The 24314-nt window shown below is 29.5% G+C and overlaps 1 protein-coding gene and 1 non-coding gene across 2 annotated transcripts in view; one reads left to right on the top strand and one right to left on the bottom strand.

Moving 5' to 3' along the window:
• Positions 1–18671, bottom strand: part of LOC129989310 (balbiani ring protein 3-like) — a 40874-nt gene extending 22203 nt beyond the window's left edge. Inside the window, exons 1-4 of the mRNA XM_056097760.1 lie at positions 18460–18671; positions 10935–11055; positions 8348–8553; positions 1736–1870 (exon numbers count right to left, since the gene is read on the bottom strand). Of these exons, the coding sequence (XP_055953735.1) occupies positions 1736–1870; positions 8348–8553; positions 10935–11055; positions 18460–18615 (618 nt within the window). The 5' untranslated portion in view covers positions 18616–18671. The remainder of the gene's footprint in view (positions 1–1735; positions 1871–8347; positions 8554–10934; positions 11056–18459) is intronic.
• On the top strand, positions 12626–12698 carry Trnaa-agc (transfer RNA alanine (anticodon AGC)). Its single transcript has one exon. It is a non-coding gene; the product is annotated as a tRNA-Ala (tRNA).
• Positions 18672–24314: the final 5643 nt, after the last annotated feature.

Below are 24314 nucleotides of genomic sequence, written 5' to 3' on the forward strand. Positions count from 1 at the left end.
TTTATTATTGATTAATATATTATAAAATCAAAGAAAATTGTTAAGGAAAATCTATCCACTGAGTTAGTGGGGAGAAGTAAAACAGTCTCGATAACCAATAACGACACTTCATTCTACAAGAAAACTGGAAGTGCAAGTAGCAAGACACAGCCAAAGCTTCACAAATACAGTTTTTACAGAAAGCAAACCCAAACGTGCAGATGCCATATCATTGATTAATTAGCAATACAAGGCTCAGCATAGAACAACTAGAGAACTCGATAGAAGTTGATATAGGCATATCGATAGTCGATAGGTATATCGACTTGAAAAATCGCCGAATATTGAGTCCTAATAGAGATATCGCCTTAATTCCCATATTTTCGAGAATCATCCTTTTTGTCGTCGAAATTTCGCTAAAGTAGGTGTTATTGGTTTGGCATTCATTCAACATCCATTAAAATGTCTGCAAAACTCTCTTCCTTACAAAGAGAAAAACTGTGCAGGGAAGCAATATTATAAATTAATAATTTAATTTAGAAATTATTGTTCATTTATTAACATTTTTTTTATCATTTTAAACATATTATTTTGATAACTGCACTCATAAACAAAAAATGGATTTTATTTGATATATAATAGGTGTAATTATACAACCCAGCATATATATATATTGGTATTGTAGATTTCTTTTACGGATTTTATGTGTTCTCTATATGCTGGAAATAAATATAACGTTATTTATTTCTCATCAACTTTTGTTTATATGATAGTAGCGATGCTTGCTTTCCACATTCGCTTAAACTTAGGGTATAGACGTTAATTAAAAAATAAATTCATGTTGGCTTGCAGAAATTAGATTGTTTCTCCAAAGTTAAAAAAGAAAAGAAAATGTTATCTTTGTTTCCCCTCCTTTGTCGTAAGAATTGGAACTGTGAATATGAAAGAAGGTGTACAACAAATAAAAACTTTTTATTGAGTTCTCACATGCACGTGTTAGAAAATCATGCAGGTTACAAATATCTAAATCATCACAAATGGTAAGTTTCGTACTAATCATGATCAGCAGCATGCTCATGAAAACACTATAACAATGTTTAAACCATGTGTGTTTCATAAGAGTCAGTATATCAAAGCTTTTTTGTTTCCCAGGTAGCTCATCCTGTGACACAATTTTATACAATATTGTGGGATATTGTAAAATTTAATATTCAGCAATATTATACAATATTGTGAATATTGTAAAATTTAATATTCAGCAATATTATACAATATTGCGAATATTGTTTCATATTATACAATCTTGTACAATATATATATATATATATATATATATATATATATATATATATATATATATATATATATATATATATATATATATATATATATATATATATATATATATATATATATATATATATATATATATATATATATATATATATATATATATATATATATATATATTCTACTAGGGTTTAAAATGCATTACTAAATCTATTAGCTTTAGTAAAAAGCAAGATGCCAAACAATCAGAGCGATCGATAAATGTTCACACATTATATTACATAACAAGAAAGAATCGAAATGTTAAAACATGGAAAACTACAGAACATTTCTCCTTTTCGAATCTAAAAACCAACAAAAAATAATCTCGCTTCTCCAAGGAAATTTATTTCTTGAAGCCTCCGGATTTAAAATGAAAATTGTACTCAAGAATGTTCTAAAATAAATAGAAATCTGAATGGCCAACCTGCTTTTCATTGCAATCTTCTTCTTTGATAGCACATGCACAACCACATTTCAAATGTTTTTCAACCTCAGCAGTGGAACATTCTGGCACTACATCGGGTCCTTTGTCTGTCAGGACGAGATTTAAATAAATAACCTGAAAATGAAAATACGAAGTGAATTTTTACTAATTTGCAAAAATGAAGTGGCATATCTTCTACCTAATTTGTATTAACAGTGTTTCCTTTCAAAAGTAAATAGAATGCTTTGGAAATTGAACATTTATGATAAATTATTTTTAATTTAAATGCAGTGGAACTTATTCTAACGAATTTTAAGTCTCAATAAAAATTCGAATTTAGAAGAATAAGGTTTAAAAATTATTACAACAGCGGAAAACAACAATTATTAAATAAAAAATATTAATAAAGCTTATTTTTTAATATTTAATATTTTAATACATTATACACAATTTATAAACAACCAATAAGTAATTTAAAAGAATAAATAGAATTCATAATTGAAATAATTTTAATACTTTTAAAAATAAGGATTTCAGTAAATATCTAAGTTAATTTTAATATAAAAAATAGTATGGATTTTGAATACAGCAATTTTACAATAAAACTAGGTGCAAAAAATAATTTTAAACTAAATAATATACTTCAGATTTAATAAATTTAAATATTTCTACAAATGTAAAATTTTTTCTGCTTTATGTTATTGAATAGCAGTGAATGTCTCGATAAAAAAAATTAAGACTTTAAGTCGAATACTCGCTATAACTCCAATGGTATGGAGTGCCACTCCTATGGAATAGTGACAAATCGCGAAAATCCGGTCAAAGTAGATAGGGTGGAGAATGGTAAGTTCTATGTTCAAACCGTGATAATTTTTCCTCAATGCATTTCCATTCAGTCATTTGGAATGGAATTTCACTGAAGGGGAGAAGTGAAAGATTTGTAATGTATTATAGCAAGATAGTCAACAAGAGGATTGGAGTGAAGCTGCTGTAGAATGTTTATGAATACTATCCTAAATGAAGAGAGAAAAAAAATGAAATGGCATGAAGTGATGGTCGGTTATTTGATTTAAACATTATTCAGTTTTAATGGCTGAGGACGCATGTTAAGCAAAGGCAGATTTTGACAATATTAGGCCACAATCGCAAAGTAATTTTGAGGTCTCTCCCACTCCCTTATATCAAAATTTTACAATCATATTCCGGCTTGATCTTAAGCTCTCCCTCTTATCTCATGATATCGAGGCCCGAGCCTAGCATCTCCAGTGCCTACCTTATAAAAAATGCCAAGGAGATTGTAGACACATTCAACTCACAAAAACAATTCAGAAATAGGGAAAACACAAACAAGCCACAGAGGGGGGGGGGGTCGTAATTTTTAATTTTTAATTTTCTTTCGAATGAACAAAAACAAATCTAAATTGCAAACGATGTTTATACATTATTTTAATAGAAAATTTGAAAGATTAGGAAGAAATTTGAATTATCTAAGCATTAAACGGAAAATATGATTTGATGAAAAATATTGAAACAATAATCGCCTTTATTTAACGAAAAATATTCGAATCAGCTAAGTTCCACTATATGATCAATGAACGCTTTTCTTGTTCGAACAATTTCTGATATTCGATTCATGTAGAAAGATGTATTCATCATATCAATCCGAATAAAATCTTTCCAGTCATAAATTTAAAAATCAAATGCTTTTTCGTTTTGAAGTTCTTGTTAATCTTTCTGTTAAAAACTTAGCTTCATTTGATGTTTTTATCGCTTTTTTTTTAAGCGTAAGATATTTTAAGGGCTTTTTAGATGATATTTGAATAAAAGAAATAAAGTCCAACCTTTTGTAATAAAAAAAAGTTCCCTTCAAGTTCTTCATTAATTAACATTAATTAAAGGCAATTTTTAGTTAAGCAATCATAAAGCAAGTTAAACGCCTTTATTTCAGTTTCGAGCTATATCTCAGAACCCGGATGGAGTTGCCCTTGGCATGATGAATGTCAGCGAAATCAAAACCATTATAACACAAAATAGAGTCATAAAAAAAAGCCAAACAAACAAAAATAACGATTTTATCCCTATTTTATTTTTCACGACAATGACATCATGCACTTTTAAAAATCGAAATAGATAACTGAAAATGAAGACAGATTTTTAAAAAAGAGATAATGTAATTATGATGTTTGCTGCAAACAATGAAGCTAAAAATTTAAAATGTATAAAAATAATTTTTATTATTCTTGTCGATAGTTAAATCGGTATATTAGTTCCCTGAAATGAAGTAATGATTCAGTTGAATTAAATAAAATTTCCCTACATTAATCGAAGTAGTTAATACTCAGAGTTATTTTAAATTAGAGTCACCTAACAGTATGATTTCAAATTGAACTTAATGTGATAGTAAATCATTGTTTTGAAAAAAAAAAACCTTAACATTTATGATCTTTATATACCAAATAAAATGTTATGGAATGAAAGCCGAGTAAAAATTCAAATCATTATAATTGAATCAACATTTAAAAAAAATAAATTCAAAAGTAAATTCTGCCATATATGCACAAGAGGATTTCGCTCACCAACCCGATTTTGTCCTCGAATCATACATGTCTTCAGATTAATGGGGTTTCTTGTGAGATTGGTCCCCTCCTACCAGGCAACAAAAGTAAATAGAAGAGAGCTGTTTTAAAAATGTCATGAAAAAGAAAGCTCAATTCCAAATAAAAAAAAGAAATATTTTAGTATTCGTTAAAATTTAGAAAAAAAAATTCATCATAAGTTTTACTTTTTCGACAGAAATGAGTAATCTATATCTATACTTATAATAAAGCTCAATGTGTGTGTATGTGTTGGCGCTCTACAGGCCAGACCGTTCGACCAACAGCTACGAAATTTGGCACGTGTATACCTTGGAGGCCGGGAATGTGCACCTGGGGGTTATTTTTCGAATCTTTAATTACAATTTTATTTATTTAAAAATTATGCGAAATTTTGGCGTGTTTCTGCTATAACTTCCGAAAATATTACCGCACAAAAAAGATTTTTACATGAAGTTAAAGATCAAAAATTTATCTTTTAAATGATACCAATGTTTTAACCTCAAAACTAAATTTCTATTTTTAATGAATTTTTAAATAAATATTTTAACTATATTTTTCAACAATTTTTTTCGTACAAAATAAAAATAAAATTTAAGCTGCACGAGCACGTTTCGTATTTATGGGAAAAAATTAGCTTTTTTCAAAGTGTTACCATCACATTGATTAAAGCTCTAATTAAAAATAAATTATATCTTTTTGGAAGTGAAATCTGCAAAAATATAATTTTCGGCACGTGTCTGTAGGAAATGAAACAAATGTGAAATATTATTTTTTCTAAAAAAATAAATTCAAGAAATAATTAAAAAATAAAACTAAAAAAAAATTAGATTAAGTAAAAATTTTCTTAAAACCGATAAAAGATACTTATTGATATAATATTTGATGTATAATTTTTTTTAACTAGGAGCATCTTTGAAAACAATAATTTTAATGCTGCCTACTTTATCCTGGATTTTAATTCCAGCTCTAGATTTCGCTCTGCACAATGTTACATACAACTGACCATGTGAAAATATTGCACTTTCATCATTAGTAATCAGACCAACTTTGTCAAAACTCTGACCTTGTGTCATATTGATGGTCATAGCAAAAACTAGTCTCACTGTAAATTGCAACCTTTTTTAATATAAATCGGATATCTGCACCATTTTTTGCATCAGTAATAATGGTATATGAATAATTGTACCTTTGTTGTCACCCTTCAACACTTCAGCATGCAAAATGTAGTGTCCAATGTTTCTAATCACAAATCACACTGTAGAACATCCCATTTATATTTTAAAAAATAAGTCAGGGTTAATACATGTATTGCTCAGGTACTCAGATGATTATTACCCGAGAGACGAAAAATTTCCGTTACTCGAAAAAGGTACATAAACCGGAAAGCTATTCGTTAATTGCCACGTACAACGTATCTGAAAGAATAATTAACAAATAATATTTTTAAACTCATTTGCTGTTAATTTGGTGTTAATTTTTTTTCTTTTTTTATCACCATTTCACCGGCAGATGCAATATTAATACTTACTACGGCATAATAATAATTTTTAATAAATATAATCATCTGCCAGGTATGCATACTATTTCGTGACTTTGCCACCGAAAAAAGAAAATTTCTGCTCGTTTCACTAATTTGTGACAAAAATCAAAAAGCCATCACTGAACACATCACTAAAACAATCAATTAAAAATCGATGTAAAACAAAGATATATTTAACATTGTTTAAAATTAAAAAGAAAAATTCGAGAAAGGTGAAGGAGTTAGGTTATTGGTTACAAGAATTTTAGTTAAAATTTTTGCGAGAAAAGTGTATAATATTTGTAAATTTCTCAAAATTCAGTAAATTGCGTAAGAGATAGAAAAAAAATAGTTTATTGTTCGCTTTCTTCGATGGTGCATTGACCCCCCCCCCATAATCATTACATAACTGACTATGGGTAAGTACTATGGAAAAAATCTTCCAAAACAATGCAAAACATTAAATAAAAGTATTTCTGCTTTAAAATTATTTTCTGTTTTCCAGAAATATTCAACCACCATTACGACATCCTGTGCATTAGTTTCCTGGCTGTAAATGTAGTAGATTTGTCTGGATACCGCATATAAACACACACGCGCGTGCACGCACTTCCTTTTTTAAATAGAGATAATATAATTTTTCCCCTCGGATAAATAGAGATATTGGGAGATGATTTGAGTTGATCGACATTTATAAAAGAACTACGGAAGTAAATTTGAAAGTTTCGGATTTATACATACAAATTGTGGTGATAATTTTGAGGAGCAAAAAACAACTTCTATGCATATATAAGGAAACAACTACTTTAATTTTTTGGTATACAAAATTCCCAGGATTTACCAGCCTTGTGTTGTAAACTATATGTTATTTCACAAATTTGCCCGGTATGGCGACTTACTGCCACAATATGAAATAAATCCCGCAAAAGGGAAATTTTACCTCGCTTTTTTCTCTATCCCATGAGAAATTTAATCCATTTGAATAAAAAAAAATGGCCGCTTAAATGTGGAATCGGTGAATGACCAATTTAAAAAGGAACAAAACGGATCTACAATTATCTTTATGTTTACAATGTTACTATATGTTGAATCTGCGTCGTATCAACACGTCCTAAAGTACACCTCCTGTACTTTAGGAGGTGTTAGTAGTATTGTGTTCGTAAAATATTCGTGATAGTAGAATAAAATAATAAAAAAGGGAATGATTATGAAAAACACAAAAGTAACATTCAAGAACTGAAATACCTATTTGATAGTACAAAGAATGCAATGTATTCGTTTGCGTTTCTTTGCTGCAAATGAAAACGTTCCTTTTCAAACCAATGTTTATGTTTGCCAATAACAGCTGCCGTGTTAATTCAATTTGATCATTATTATTTTACAAATAATGAAAGAAAAATATAGACCTACCAGGTTTACATAGATTTATATATTCACATGTATGTAAGTTTATTTAATGAGTGCGAGTTTATTTATTTCTGATTTATGCTACAATACGGTATTTATCGTGTCTGAGTTCAATTCTTTTTTTTATATATATTTTCTGATTTAGCCTTACTACTGTTTAGCGGATGTTCTACAAATTTAAATGTATATTTTATTCAAATATTTCTTCTTCTTGTTTTCTTCTGTCAGCAACATGACATGGTTAGGCACTGATCGAATTCTGAGATTGGAAATAATAATTCCTCATTTGCACGAACTCTTTAAATATTCGAAACAATATTGTCAATATTTGACATTTTTTTTATCTCCTCATTTCTCATCAATGTATTTCTTTGTTTAGTGTAATATAATTGTTTATAGCTTTCTTTGTTTCATATAGTTCAGTTTAGTTATATTTAAGTTACCTTTGAAATAACACTAGGGTTATATTGAAAAGCACTGTATAATTTTGAAAAGTAGTCAGATGATGAAAATAACACCTGAGTCATCCCTACCGCTAAATTCCGTTGCATACTAATTGAATCCTATTTGAATGTGACATATTTAACGTGTACACAAACTATTTTAATAGAATCTGGTTTTGTCAAAACCTCTCTCAATCTAATCTATAGACAAGCTACTCTTATTAGACCCCATGGTATTACAAATTTATTTTTTTAATTCTTTATCTCTAAAGTAGAAATTACCAAACTGACAATGTCGTCTACCTCGAATAATGGAGTGGAAGTATTTTTGGCAACGACAGTACACTATGTAATCGAAATAACGAAGAAGGGATTTATCTTTTTCTTGCTGTTTTTCGCCTTCAAAATGCATATAGAAATGCTAGCTAAGAAACTGTTATCTATGAGTTTAGTAAAAAAAAAAAAAAGCAGAAACTTTACAAGCAAGTTGACCAATGTAATGCCAAGCTCTCAGAATTATTGAGAGACAAGTTCTCGGCAGCATATCAGGTACATATCAAGCCTTTTCATTATTGATCTTTAAAAAAACTGATGGGAAAGCTTTTTATATAAAGAATGCTTATTATATTGGACAACAGAGACTTACTGGAACATGCACTTTCTCAGTTGACTTCGGATTGCACGCCATCAACTGTGGACAGACTCCCTCACATCTTTCCAAGATAACGCATTCGGGCATGACTGATACAACGCTACTTCTAGTGGATTCTATTTTAACGCAGCGTTTTCTAGGTCTGCGGCAAGAACAACGCTTGTGCATGACTTGAATTTCTCGCATTTTGCACTGCGCACCTATAAAGTAATTAGGAAACCTTAGAGGAAAGAGCTCTATTCCTTGGAATTTTTGAAAGCTGCAATTTTCTATTAAAAATGCAATGGAGTTTTAAAACTTATGTTTAATTCTGTCTCTTTTAAATATATTAATTCATTATAATTTTTTTCACTGGTTTGAACCATAAAATTAATGAAATCTGTTATTATCATATAAGAACATAATGTTGTTTTGGTTTGAGGTTTTTGAAGCCACAAAGTGCATGGCCAGAAAACTGCGATTTATCACTTTTGAGGCATCAATTTTTCGCTTTTAGGGTTATTAGAAAATGATAAAGAAAATTGCCAACAAAAAATTACAACTTGGCACGAATGTCCGCCATGTAGTCGATTTTTCTGCTTGGCCAATAAAGGGAAGAGTCGTAAGAAGTTATCAAGTTATCGCCCTTAGAAGCACAAAAAAAAAAAAAAAAAAAAAAAAAACCGGTTGCGCAATACAATTATTAGCCACAATATCATGCCAAACCAGTTTAAATTGGATTTTTGCAAAAAAAAAAAAAAATTAATTTTTAAAAATTTCTGGACTTGAGAAAAAGTTTAGGAGCTCGTCCGATTTTGAGATGAAAAATATCATCGTTTTTCTAAATATCTTCCATGCGTAATCTGACAATCACGTGTTTGTTTCAAATCGGTTTAAACTGGTTAATGACTTAAATTAATTAAGACAAACAATGACTTAAAAAATAATTATGTTCTCACATGATAACTTGAAATTTGTGATAACAGATTTCAACTTTATTTTAAACTTTTTGTATGCGTTAATTTTGAAAACAGAGTGTTAAGATACAAAAGTTCCTGAGTAAAACCAGGAAAATTTTGTATCCTACATTTATTTTCTTTAGATATTTTAAATTATTAAACTGAGTTTTGTCATTTTTACAAATATGCAAAATTTTAAAAGAATCGTAATTATGAGATCATAGGAATTAGAATGCTTATATTTATTTTCTTTTGACTGAATTTCCAAAGTTTTTTCTTATTGTCTTTTATAGACGCATAAAAATAATTTTCAATCGCTATAATACAATTATTTATAATTATTATACAATATCATAATCACAATTTCCTTGATTTTTTCCCTTAATTTTTAGAAATCAGTATGCTAACTTTCAAAGTTCGAATTTGAATCTTAAAAATGAAAAAACAAAAAATATATATATATATCGATTTTAATTTTTTTTTTTTTTTTTTTTTTTTTTTTTTTTTTTTTTTTTACGAGGGCTATCCGGGAAAAAAGTTGCCCAAGACTCCAAAAGATGGCACTGCAAAAGGAACAAAACGCTTAGATGCAAGCCTGATAGATTGTGGATATGGCTATCGTATGCGGCAGCTGTAATTCCCCGATCGCTTAAGTTAACTTTCCCAACTGCGAGGTGAGGTCTGTAATAAAGATTTTGGATGCACAGAAGGTAGCGCCGATGGAGCTCCATTGTCAGTTGTGTTTAGAGGATGGACCTGATATGAGCAAGCAGATGGTTCGTCGAACGGTGTCGGGGATTTTCGGAAGGCAGGCAAAATGTCCATGACAAACAACGCTGTGGTCGGCCATCTCTCATTGATGACGACCTAATGGAACAGGTGAGATAGAGCAATCTGCAGAACCATCGCTTTATGTTTACGGAACTCTGTAGCCATTTCCTGCTGATATCACGAATGGTGATGCATGTAATCGTCACGAAACACTATTGTTCCAGAAATTGAGCGCCAGGTGAGTGCCGAAATACCTTACACCTGAACAACAAACATCTGCTTCAGATGTTTCGCTGGGAGGTATTTGAGCCCACATCCTATAGTCCCGATCTTGCACCCTGCGACTTCCACCTGTTTTTTGCACCTGAAGAAATATCTGTCCGGGCATCACTTTGCCACTGATGAAGATTTGCATACAACTGTGATACAATCGATGCATTCCTAAGTACAGAGTTCTATGGCACTGGAATACAAAATATTATCTTGTGGCATCCCAAATGTTACAATTCCGGTGGTTCTTATGTTGAGAAATAACCGATATATTGCTCCACCTGTTGAAATAACTCTTTCCGGGTTATTGTGTTTTATTTCTTTTTATGGGCTGTTGGCAACTCATTTTCCTGGTGACCCTCGTAATGTGCAAAATGTAACAAAGTTTTGTTTGAGAAATGAAAACTTTTAAAATTCTAATAATCTATTAGCACATATTAATCAAATATTTTTTAGGCATTAATTATTTTTCTTTTTAGGAATATGAATGCATAATTGCAATGTATAAATTACTTTGGTATGCATCATTTTAATCAAATACAAATATGAATCAAGTATAAAATGAATCTTATAGTTACATTTTTTTTTATAAAATTCAATACCTTGGAAAACGTCAGTCGACGATTTAGAAGGAGAAACTCTTCTTACTGAAGAGTTCCCATATTTATCATCCATTATTTCATTTTCAGATTCGTCCAACATTCTTGAATAAAATTCATGCACCTATATAACGACAAATTTGTGGAAATAAAAGTTCCGAAGGCATTATGTATAACATCAAATTGCAATCTGTTAAACAATCAAAAAATACCGCATCAATGTAAACAGTTTTTATCGCCGATTTTTGATACATGTATTCCTATGATCTTAACTGGTTTTTACAGTTTTCAGGGAATCTTACATTCACTGTAAATTCTTTCTCTTGTATATTAGGTATACATTTATGATAGGCAAACTTTGTGAAAAATGTCATTTCTATTTGTCATTTCTAGTTGTTTTTGTCCCCCCCTCCTTTTTTTTTTTGAGGGAGGATTTACTTATTAGAAATTTTTCATGAATTTTTCTACTATAATCTTGAAATTTTTTAAGATCGCATGTTTGTTTGAAATATTTTCTTTATTTATCTTTAAAATATAATGCAAGACTCGTCACAGCTTGAGACTGAAAAGTTTTAAATAAATGCCTTCACATCAAAACTTAAATTTTGAGATATGATATCTACCTATTTAAAATCGGTTTTACAAGATATGAATAGTTAAATTACTAAGCAGATTGAATATCTTTTTCTTGTTCTAAAGTAAACGCTACGACAAGTTCCTTTTTTATTTTTAAATAAAAATTATGCGATACTTGCATGTATACAAGGGCATATAATACAAAAAAAAATTAAACATTGGCTTTAAATATATGTACGAAACAGCGCATAACATTTCCAAATATCAAAATAAAAAATACATTCTTCATGTTTGACTAGAAATAGTCTTAAGACCTTCGTTTATTCTATAAATTATTTCTCAAACAAAACCGTACCTTTATTTATCAAAAGATACAACATCACACAAGTATCAAATAAAGAAAAATTTTAGGTCGAAAACATCATTTTATTTTCCTTAATAGGAAAAATTATTTTGAAAATAAACTTAACCTATATCTTAGAATTGGGTAGATTGTGAACTGTGAGAAATATGTAAGTTATATAAATTTGTAAATATTATGAGTGTAGAATTGAATTTAAGAGTCTGCCAAATCAGCAGAACATGAGAAGGCTTTTAGTTTTATCAGAGTCCCTTTTTAAAATAACAAAAATCCTTTTCATAGAACATGTATCGTAATTTTGGAATGTGGTCAGGTGATGAGATTGGCAAATTAAACTGCTATTTTCTGAATTTATACTCCACTCCAACGCGCGGAGTATGAATGAAAAAGAATATGTAGCCTTCTTTCATCATCACACCCTTTCACTCAAATTTTGACTTCAAAAAAAGAACTAAACAGAAAAATATCTGCCACAAAATTTTACACATTGGAGCTTGTTTATCAATATTACCCACATTCCCTTTGCCTACAAATGTGTGATAAGTGAAACCGTACGAAACTCTAATCTATATCTGGTCGCTCGTTCACGGACACCTGCTTAGGTTGTCCGAGTGCCCCAGTTTCCCCTGTGCCTTTTTTTCCCTTCAGTTACCTAACGTATGAAAGCGTTGGTATGATCTCATTAAAAGACAGCTCGTGTAGATCAGAGAATTAGGTCAATGCTTTATAAATGAATAGCAACAAACTAGTATTCGAAGGGGGCGTAGCTCAGATGGTAGAGCGCTCGCTTAGCATGCGAGAGGTACCGGGATCGATACCCGGCGCCTCCATTTTACGAAAAAATTTTATAAGCAAAATTGTTCGAGAAAATAATATCAGATTCTTATAAAAATAACTACTGTATTTCTAAACAAAAAAACTTATGCCTCATTTTTAACGATTTTTGTCTGTTGTATTACTGACAAAAATCTTCAAAATGTTAGTTTATGACTTAACCATTTGTTAATATTTATATGATTTAAGTAGAGAATAATTAAAAAATAATTTCCATAGAGCATTTTTATTTTAAAATATTTGATTAGTGTTCAATTTAACATGAAATGTGAAATAGATAATTTTCATCATTAATCAACATCTGTAGTCTACATCCCAAATGTATTGAAAACGATTTATTTTTAAAACGAACTAGCTCACATCATCTACATATTTAAAATAAATAAGAAAACCAAAGAACCATTTCAACGGCTCCAGTCAGCGGTCCAGTTTCGCCAATTTTGATTTCATCTGAAAGCCCACGACCTTTAAATACTTCGTCAAAGGTTCATTTTCCTCTCCTCTATTTTCTGGAGAAATTTCCAAAATATTACATAATTATTCATTCTACGAATGTTAAGAAATATACGAAGATTTTATAGGAAAGACATGGTAATATGAAACCGTATACTAAAATTCTACAGCTTCGCAAACAACTCCGATGTAAGATCTACTGACTGGTAATTTCTAATCCTTCTTAATCAGACTTTTGCACAGATATTCAGTCTGTATTACAAGTAGTAACGAAAATGGAATTGAAGATATAATCTTTAAAAATACTACTTTTTGATATTTATACAATATTTGGGATTCTTGCTGAAAAAGAGTTTAAAATTTTGATTGCGTTTGATTTTTTTAACATTTTTGTTTTTATTAAAATAAAATATGTACTTACATATGATAAGTTTCTGTATTCGCAAAATAATTAAATTGGCAGGAGGCCTAAATTTATAAATTACGAAAAATTAAATAATGGGTGTGCTTCTTCTTGTGTACACTCGACCACTCCGCCCCCATTCAACGCAGCAGTAACGACAAGATTTGTTGTGGCCGACTGCTATCTTTAGCATAGTCCGTTCATAACACTGACCGATTCACCAAACTGACATCCTCTTCGAGGTAATTGGCCACAAAGTGGTCAATTACTGTGCTTCTTCCTTTTCTACAAGCTCTCAAACAGGTGGTAAAAAACTGACAATTTTTGACATCATGTTCTGCAAAGTTTTAAGTACCATCAGTACTGTAAAGTTTTGGTACCATCAATACTATACTTAAATCATTATTTATAATTTTCAGATTTTTTCTTAACTCCGAGATTTCAATACATTCCTTTAAATAGTGGTAAACAGTACCGATTCCTCCACAAATGCATTTATTTTCCTGCATTCTTCCAAATCTTTGGAAATATGCAGGAAATTTCAAATGTGCTGATATAATTTGGATTACCAAAAGGATGGTACCTTCTTATTTTTATTTCTGGATTAGGAATAAAGTCGAAAATTACTCTTCCTTTTTTGGACATATACCATCTCTCAGTAATGGGTCTGCTAGTGGCTTAACAAAAGAAATATGAATGAGGAGATTGAGATTTTAGTATTATATAGTATCATGGCAGTTGCACTAACTCATACACAGAATGGGAAGCTGATGCAGTACTTATACTTTCCGTAAGGATATATAATTATCTTTCACCCTTTTTATACATTTAAGTTTACTGATAAGTTTAAGTATAACTGGATCAAAGTATTATAATGGAAATAAAGAAGAAAAGAAACGAAGGAGGCGTAACTCAGATGATAGAGCGCTCCCTTAGCACACGAGAGGTACCGGGTAGGGATTGCAATACCGGACCAAAATTTCAATACCGGTATTCGGTATTTTTGAAATCTTAATACCGGGATACCGGTTTTAATACCGGTATTAGAAATTTTAGAAAAAGAATGAAAACACAGGTGTTTTGTTTGTTTTTTTCTGGCAGTTATGCTAGAGAGTGTAAATATCACAAAAAATAATTTGCAACTTATAAACTTATAACTTATTTTATTCTTCACTTATAATTTATTTTATTTATCGCTAATTCTAATTTTTGTTGAAGAGCCAATTCCTTTTCACTATCGACAGTAGTGACATCATAATCTTCGATAATTGAACCGAATTCTTCTGAATGTGGATAGGTTTGTGGGTTAAAAAATTTTAAGAAAATTTAATCTAAACTTAATCAGATTTGAATTGGTTCTTTTCTTCTTTTTCATTTTCATTTTTAAAATCACTATAATTATGTAAATACCATAAGACATTTTCTATTTCAGTATGCCTTTCTTTTGTGCGATTTTTCAATGTAATATATAATTCTTCAGATAGTGATGTGTGCTGTTCTTTCAATGAATGCAACATGAAATTTATTGTTGCATTAGCTGTTAATAAATTAGAATCTCTCCCACATAATGCCTCAATAGTCAGTTTTATTGGAAGTAGAGCTCATACAGTTCTGGATATTAAATCGGATTCACTATTTGAAAAATTAATTTACAGGTTTAAGTCGATTATTGCTTTTTGGATTGGATTTCTCAGTTTCAAAAATCGTTCCATCATTAGACGTAAACTGTTCCAACGTGTTTTAGAATCTAATATTAACATATATTCTGTTTTATTTTCAGTTAGTATATATTTAAGTAATATATCCTTTTTATAGGGGAACGTTTAAATATCTTAACAATTTTTCGAACTTTATAAATTATAGGAAGCAATTCTTGATAGGTTAATATTTCATCCTCATTAGCAATACCTTCTTCAACAATTACATTGTCATAGTCTTCAGTGTCAATATCACTCTCACTCTCTTTTCAAAATTGGAATCCGAAGTTTCTATATCCACAGTATTTGGATGTTCTTTATTTTGTTGGGATAATACTCCTAATTACTCCTAATTGAATTCCATGTGCATATCACAACTGCTGATTTGCACCAATCAACTTTCCAACTTTTTTCATAATTGTTGCTCCATCAGTTGTTATGGATACAATATTTTCTTTCAGGGATAATCCATGTTTCGCTAATTTAGATTTAAGCAATTAATTAGCTAATTAATTTCTCCCGTTAGGGAAACATAAAAACAAAAACGTATACTATTTTGCTATGTTCGCTATACCTGAACATATAATGGAGACAATTTTAAAAATTTCCAGCAAATACCGAAAAACCGATATTTAAACTTGTGAATACCGGTATTACAAAATTGTACAAATGACTTAAAATACCGGTATTCGGTATCCCGGTATACCGGTATTGCAATCCCTAGTACCGGGATCGATAATCCTTCATATTTTTAAAAAAGCTAAAGTGAGATACTTAACATACACTATAAAAAATAGTTTTTCACATATATATGGTTATATGAAATATAGATGCATTCATCCGTTGTGATTATGTGTTTTTTTTTAAGTTTATATATATATATATATATATATATATATATATATATATATATATATATATATATATATATATATATATATATATATATATATATATATATATATATATATATATATATATATATATATATATATATATATATTCAAAACTATTATAATTATTATTCTTTTCTTCTTCTCCCCTCCCCCCCCTTCACAAAACATCATTACGCTGAGTGAAATTTGTGTCTCGATTAAATTGACTTTAAGTAATATCAACCCTCTCTCCCCTCCCCTCTCCCTTTCTTTTAAATTCACTTCTATTATTATATTAAAAGCTGAAAAATCTTATTTCAGTTATTTTGGACTTATTAGTTTCAAAACTTATAATTAAAAATCTTTTAACTTAAATATATATTTTATTTAAAAAATTCTAATTATTTTAAAAATAAAATTGTTAACTAAATGTTTGTAAGTTTATTACACAGTTCCGTAAATTTGAAAAAGACAAATCTATAATTCAATTACAAAATATTTTTTTAAAAAACAATCAGGTTTTATCAGACTTATATATTCATAAAAATCTCGCATTTTTTATGCTTAAATACAAATTATATAATCTGATTTAATAATTATTATTCCCTTCATGATAACTATAAAAAAGATAATTGTGATATATAACCAGCGGGAGTATTTAAAGTAGTCTCCTGAAAATTTTCTCGTATTCTCTTTAATAAATGTATTTCTATTATTAACTGTACTCTAATGATGAACAATAGTTAGAAAGAGCATATTAACATACAATATTTAATTGCTGAGATGAGGTACGCAAATATTAGAACATTTTGAATATTTTTTTTTCCAGCCAGATTGAAACCAAAAGTGATACAAAACTACAATTGTAGTCACAAAATTATATACCAAATTTGATATATTATGTCATTGAGCTTTTCAATTATAATATTTACACCTTTATGAAAGTACGAGACAGAGGAAAGACAGACACTCAACTCTTTGAAGAATTTGTAGAATGACAGAATTTCGAATAAAATTATTTGATAATCAGTATTGGAAACATTCGTCAAATAAACTTTATATCATTAAATAATTTTTTATTTAGTTATTTACAGAAGATACAAAATACAGGAATTAAAATAACAGTATTATAACGAAAATCAAACAAAGAAAAAAAAGTTGTACACATTTACTCATAAAATATATTAAAAGGCAAACTAAAAGTATTAGCTTCCGAAAAATTATCAAATATTTTATAAAATTTATATAGAAAAAAATTATCTGTATGATTACATTTAATTAATATGTTCTCAAATAAGAGCTTGTTTCTAAACGTTCTCGTGTGTACATCAAGTTGAAACCAGTTAAGCATTCAACCCAATCAATTGTATAATTGATGTCTAGAAAAAAAGTTAGCACACAAAAAAAGATCTCATCGGATCTCAAAATACCGATGGTAAACAACTATATTTAAAAATATTGTTTAAATGTTTGTCAGACTAAAAATTATATTAATTAATCATAATTTAAACAGAATTTGGAGTTGTTGTGTGATTTAAAAGCATATCGACTTAATATTCCATTGGCTTAATCGTCTAATCAAATTACCGGTCCTTATCGATCGCTAAGTCGATCGATCTTCAAGACAACGGAGAAATTTTAATCCCAATAGTACTCAATATTTTCTTTTTTAAAATGATAAATTAAACAAATTGTACTCTGAATTGTGTTCTGAACTTTTCCACTGAACAATAGTTTTGAATTCGCCTAGGATGGGCAAAACTTTGGCAACATACACTTTTGTTATTTCTTTCATATTAGTAAAATAAATTGATTTTCTTTTTAAAAAACAAACCTTCAAGCGATTATTTTTAAAAATCGCGTCCTTTTCCAGCAGTGACATTTCTGCTTGTTAAGCACCTGGATTACAAAAAATAAGCAAAAGTTTATATTTTTTTCTGCAAAAGAAAGCAACACGAATGCGTACATTTAATCGTTGTTATACATAGCTGCTTATACAGTTTAATATAAATTTGCTGTTGTAATTTAATACTTTCATATCTAAATTCGGTTGATCGATAATTCATACTTCGTGAAATATGACAAATGTGCCACATCAAATTTAATTTTAGATTCCAACACATATCTTATGTGATTAGGAATAAAAACGGATCACAGTTCAAAATAAGATACTGCGAAATTAGATGTTGAGCGGCTCGCGCAATTAAACTTGTCTTCCATAAATATACTTCATTAAAATCCTACAAATCCAACAGGCTAATACGATCTACAATATAAAATAATTAATTTTCATGAAAGAAAACATGCAAAACAAACTAAATAACCTTACCTTATCCTGCACTTTTAAATACTGATCATCCTCGTATTTACGATAATTAAAATAAACATCCCTCCGTACATCGGTCACTTCATCAATGGACACTTGGAAAGTCATATTGAGTAAACCGACCATAAGTAAAGGCAGCAAAATCAGTAGTTCCAGCATCGTCGGTTGGCATTCCTTTGCCGATCGTCTGCAAAGTGTGCCGCTTGGAAGCGGCTTCGAACATTATCGCAGGAAACACTAGACTTCCTTTTTGTGAAAGCAAAGAGCTCGAGAGTTGAAAACGGAAATGTCACGAAGAGTGTTCAGAGATTTCAACTTTGATCAGTAGATATGAAGTAAAAGGCATCTAAACAGATTTTGATTTGATATGTTTTGTTCGAGTTATAAGTTATAAGTTATGCAAATAAATTTACTAGAAAATAAATCATTTATCTAAACATCAGGTATAATTTCAACTAAGAAATCATTTAAAAAATCTTTAAAACTACAAGAATTATTCAAAATTTCGTAGAATATTATTGAGATACTCGTATATAATTTCAAAAAATCTCTTCATAAAGGCACAAAATGTACATAATTTTAAAAATTTGTGTTGTATTCCATTATATTATTTCACAAAGTTACATGCCTTTTTTTCTTTTTTTTAATATTGAATTTATGGCATTTTACTTGTTTTTGGTGAATTTGAGTTCCGTTAAGAGCTGCGTTTATAAATTCCTTTCCTCGCAACCGAGAAAATTCTAAAATTGAGTGTCGATTTCATAGATTCTGAAATTCTGGGATTCCGAAAGTGATACATCTCTAATTTTCCGGTCAAACCCAGATCACGACCAATTTGAATATGACAAAAACTTCGTTCAATTTAATTAAATGAATACCCTATTTTCCAGCTAAACACCGCTTATATGATATATACATTATAATTTTGAACTGCGTTCTCTCCCTCTTCGAACGTCCACATTATCAACCAATGAATGCAACGTGTATCAGGCTCATATAATGGCGTTATTCGATAGAACCAAACGGCTCAATCAGATCTTAATAAGACGATACGAATACAATGAATACAATTTATGTATCTCTCTCTGACATTCATAATTACGTGTCTTTCTAATTCCTGCCACGGGATTTATATTTCTTCTATCCAAGTGTGTGTGTGTGTGTGTGTGTGTGTGTGTGTGTGTGTGTGTGTGTGTGTGTGTGTGTGTGTGTGTGTGTGTGTGTGTGGACAAAAATTCATTTAGTATGTTTATCGATATATGAATTAAACGAGATTTTGACTATATTTATTAATGTGGAGAGTAAAACTATATTTGCTCTGAACTGACATTTGTGTGTCAAATTGAATATCCCATTCGTAATTTCTGTTTCAGTGAAGCGATTATGGATAGAGGAAACTGGATGTGCTTTTAACCAACTTATACGGTTGGAGTATTATAATTTTTCAATAAAATTTTTAAACCCAATGATAATGGTTCTATTAGTTAAATATATATAATTACAAATGTGCCAAATTCTAATTTTGTATTTAAAAAAATTGAAAAGCAAATAATAAATAAAAACAGACGAAAAAAGAGAGTTGAAATTACTAATATATTAAAAACATATTATGCACAATTTTTACAATGAATGAATTTCCATGGTATTTGTGTGATCTTAGATGTTGCATGTTTTTTTACTATGTTCTCTTGGAAACTTTTTGCAATGCAACACTTATTTTTATTATTTACCTAATCTATCGTATTAATTTACTCCACTGAACAAAATAAGAGATAATTGTTTACGTATAATAAGTTTATGACACTCAACAAGTTGGTCTTTTTTTAAAAATATTGTCAACCACCTAAACAGAGACCGACCTCTTTATAATAAGTTTATAGTTAGTGCGAATGTGGTACTAATTTCTTGGTCAACACAGGAAAGAAAGTTTGTAAAAAATCCGCGACCTCATGCAAAATTACACTATCACATCAACTGAAAAATAACATATGATTACATTATAGTACTTTCAGCACATTATAATAATAAATTTCAGCACATCTTAATCACATTTGGTGATTACCTGATCAGCATATTATAATGTGCTGACTAAGGATTGCAATACCGGGATACCAAATACCGGTATTTTGAGCCATTTGTACAATTTTGTAATACCAGTATTCACAAGTTTAAATACCGATTTTTTGGTTTTAACTAGAAATTTTTTAAATTGTCTCCATTATATGTTCAGAGATCGCCAACATAGCAAAATAGATACTTTTTTGTTTTTATGTCTCCCTAACGCATGAAATTAATTAGACTGTGAATACAAAGTTGCATTGTACAATCAAAAGAAGTGATAAAATATTGTTTGACAATGGATTGTAAAATCCTCCGCGCTTTTGCGCATGCGTTAGGATGGGTTTAATTTGACAAAATAGGGGTGAGGGGAAAGATAAAAGGAGATGTTTAGGAGGAGATTCCAAAACACGTTGAAACAGTTTACTCCTAATGATGGAGCGATTTTTGAAACTGAGAAATCCAATCCAAAAAGCAATGATCGACTTAAACCTGCAAATTAATTTTTCAGATAGTGAATTCGACTTAATATCCAGAACTCGTTGATATAACTTAAAATAAACTTAATATTAAAACTGGCTGTTGAGGCATTATGTCGGAGAGATTCTAATTTATTAACAGCTACTGCAACAATAAATTTCATGTCGCAGTCACTGAAAGAACAGCACACATCACTATCTGAAGAATTAATTATATATTACATTGAAAAATCGCCCAGAAGAAAGGCATACCGAAATAGAAAATGTCATACGGCAGTTACAAAATTATAATGATTTTAAAAATGAAAATGATAAAGAAGAAAAGAGATTAACCAATTCAAATCTGATCAAGTTTATAGTAAATTTTCTTAATTTTTTTTTTTTTACCCACAAACCTATCCACATTCAGAAGAATTCGGTACAGTTATCGGAGATTATGATGCACTAATGTGAAAGGAATTGTCTCTTGAACAAAAATTAGAATTAGGGATAAAATAAATTCAACAAACCAAAGTACAATACCGAAATCAGTTATATTCAAAACCATCCGACGAGAAATCGATTTGTTTGAAGATGAGGGATTTAGAGATAAATATTTTGAAAAAGTATATCGCAAATTGCTAACAGTACCACCATATAGCGTAGGTGCCGAAAGAGCATTATCGACAGCTGGTAATTTTTGCACAAAATTATCTAGGCTTAATGACAGTACAATTGATGCATTATGTTTTATAAGATCACATTTCAAAAATTTGTTACAGTACCACAGACTGAATAGTGATATTTACACTTTTTTGTGATTTGAATAAATAAGATGTTCCTTTACTTTTTTGTGATTCTTTATTTATATAAGATATATATGTTATAATGTTATAATTTATAAGTTACAAATATATATGTTAGATATATATGCTATAATTTATAAGTTACAAATTATTTTTTGTGATATCTACCTTTTCTATTAAAACTGGCAAATAAAACAAAGAAACACCTGTTTTCTTTCTTTTTCTAAAATTTCAAATACCGGTATCCCGGTATTAAGATCTAAAAAAATACCGAACACCGGTATTGAACTTTTGGTCGGATATTGCAATCCCTAGTGCTGACCAGACGAATAATAAATTTTTCACAGTAAACATACCACGATTATATCAAGCGACATATTTATCAATCATTGGAAGTTCTATAAGTATTTTATACACATTTTTAATGATTAAATCCATCTGTAAAGCACTTTTTTTTTATTTACAATGCTATCAATGTATATACTATCCCAAAACAATTGCCAGTAGGACTTTTATAACTTGGTAGCGCTGTCTAATTTCGTATTTACCCAACACGACATTGATCATTCATCAATGATGTACAGAAGCAGTACAATTCATTAATGTGCTTGATAATACCCAAAATGAATACATTTTTGGAACATCCCATAACAATGGCTTTTAAGTCAGTATTTTATTTACTTGAGTAAGTGGATATCAATTTTGAACCTCAGTCAAGAAACATTTTCTTCGGATTATCAGCATTGCAATTTTTTTTAACTCATGAAAACAGACTTAACATGGATCTAACGGTGGTTTTTCAATGGAATCGCCTCCCATAATTCTCTAATTTTAAGACTGTTATCAAGCACCACAACTACTTAATAGTAGTTCTTTAATTGATAAAACTCTTTTTAAAAGCGTCTTTATACTAATCGCCTTTGACGACCAGTTTTTTCGAAATTATCGACTGTGCAAGCTGTTAATATGAACTGATACTGTTGAAAAAAAAATGAACCTAATTAAATCAGTCCACTACTAATTCTTGCGACTGCAAATTAAAAAGTATAAATACTGCGAAATTGAAAATCCTACTTCGGCATCAATGTCCGAAGAAAACCTTTTTTTTTTTTTTTTTTTTTTTTTAATCTTAATTTTAACATTGGCAAAAACATGCGATTGAATGCTTTGACAAACGAATTTGACTTTCATCACAACATTAAAAACATTATAACTGCGTATTAAATTTTTAAAAAAAATTATTACAAATAATAAATAGAAACATCGCGAATACCCATTTAGCCCTTTAAAGGGCCATTTTTTTCTAGTCATATTATTTTAAAATATTTTTAGACTTGAAATTAGAATAAGAAAAGGGATTCATTTGGCTTATTAGATAAATTTAATTTGATTAATTAATTTGGTTAATTAATAATTAAGTAACAAATCAAGACACATCATTTTGTCTGAGATAAAAAACAGAAGCACCTAAGCTTCTAACTTACTAAAAAAAATTGTCAGAACTTATGCCAACCTACATAATTTCATACAAAGATTGATAAATTTGGTGGGAAGCATACTTCCCTAGGGGGGTTCCCTAGAAAGGGTTAAAGCTCTAGAAAGGGTTAACGACGGTAAATTTTTGCGCTCGATTAAATGTTCTGCTTGATGCTATTTCTTACTTTCACATCTTCTTCCCTGACTGAATGGAATTTTTGGTGGCATGGCTAGTCCTCGCCAGAACATTTATATTATTTTTGCAACTCCATTAATTAGCAAATTGTTGAATTAAGTGAAAATATAAAAACTTTCAATGAAAGAGTCTGAAATGTTTGTATGGAGATTAGTTTACATTTGACAATAATAACAGCGATTTCTGTACCACATGCGCTAAGGATATATATATAGAAAGATGCTTATATAATATTGTTTGTTTTAATGTTTTTATATTAATTCTTTGCTTATATAATCTTTGAAGTAATGTTGGAGAAAATTTTCCGTTTCAGACAATATCCAATATCACACTTCTTCATACGTAAACTTTCAGTAAATTATTTTAGGTCAACATCTATTTTAAAATCAATATATTACAGTTAGATCTTCACATCTTCCCTTAATGATTTCATTTGCTTTATATATGTAATAATTTAATGTTGAATGTGTTCATAAAATTATTTCCTACCAACTTAAACACTAACTTCTAAGTAGAATAGATTTTGTTTTCTCCACAAAACCAAACCATCATATTAGCAAATTCCTTTCAGAAACTAAGTTAAAAAGTACTTTCTCATGGTCTCTTATTTTTATTTATTTTTTTATATACTTTTTGATTTCCTAGTTGGTTCTATGTGTTGATTTAATTAAGGATTATGATAACAAATAAAGGAATGACTCACCTCATCCAAGTCTCGATATTTATTACATCGAATAGATTTGTTGTTTACAGGTTTAAACTACACATTTTGTAGCGCGTTTACAGGAAGCACCCGTTTCCTCCAAGCATCCCTTAAGAATGCCTAATCCCTGAACATAAACAAGAGTTCAAAGTTCTGGATTT

This window comes from Argiope bruennichi, chromosome 2 (assembly GCF_947563725.1).
Source record: "Argiope bruennichi chromosome 2, qqArgBrue1.1, whole genome shotgun sequence".
Taxonomy (NCBI): domain Eukaryota; kingdom Metazoa; phylum Arthropoda; class Arachnida; order Araneae; family Araneidae; genus Argiope; species Argiope bruennichi.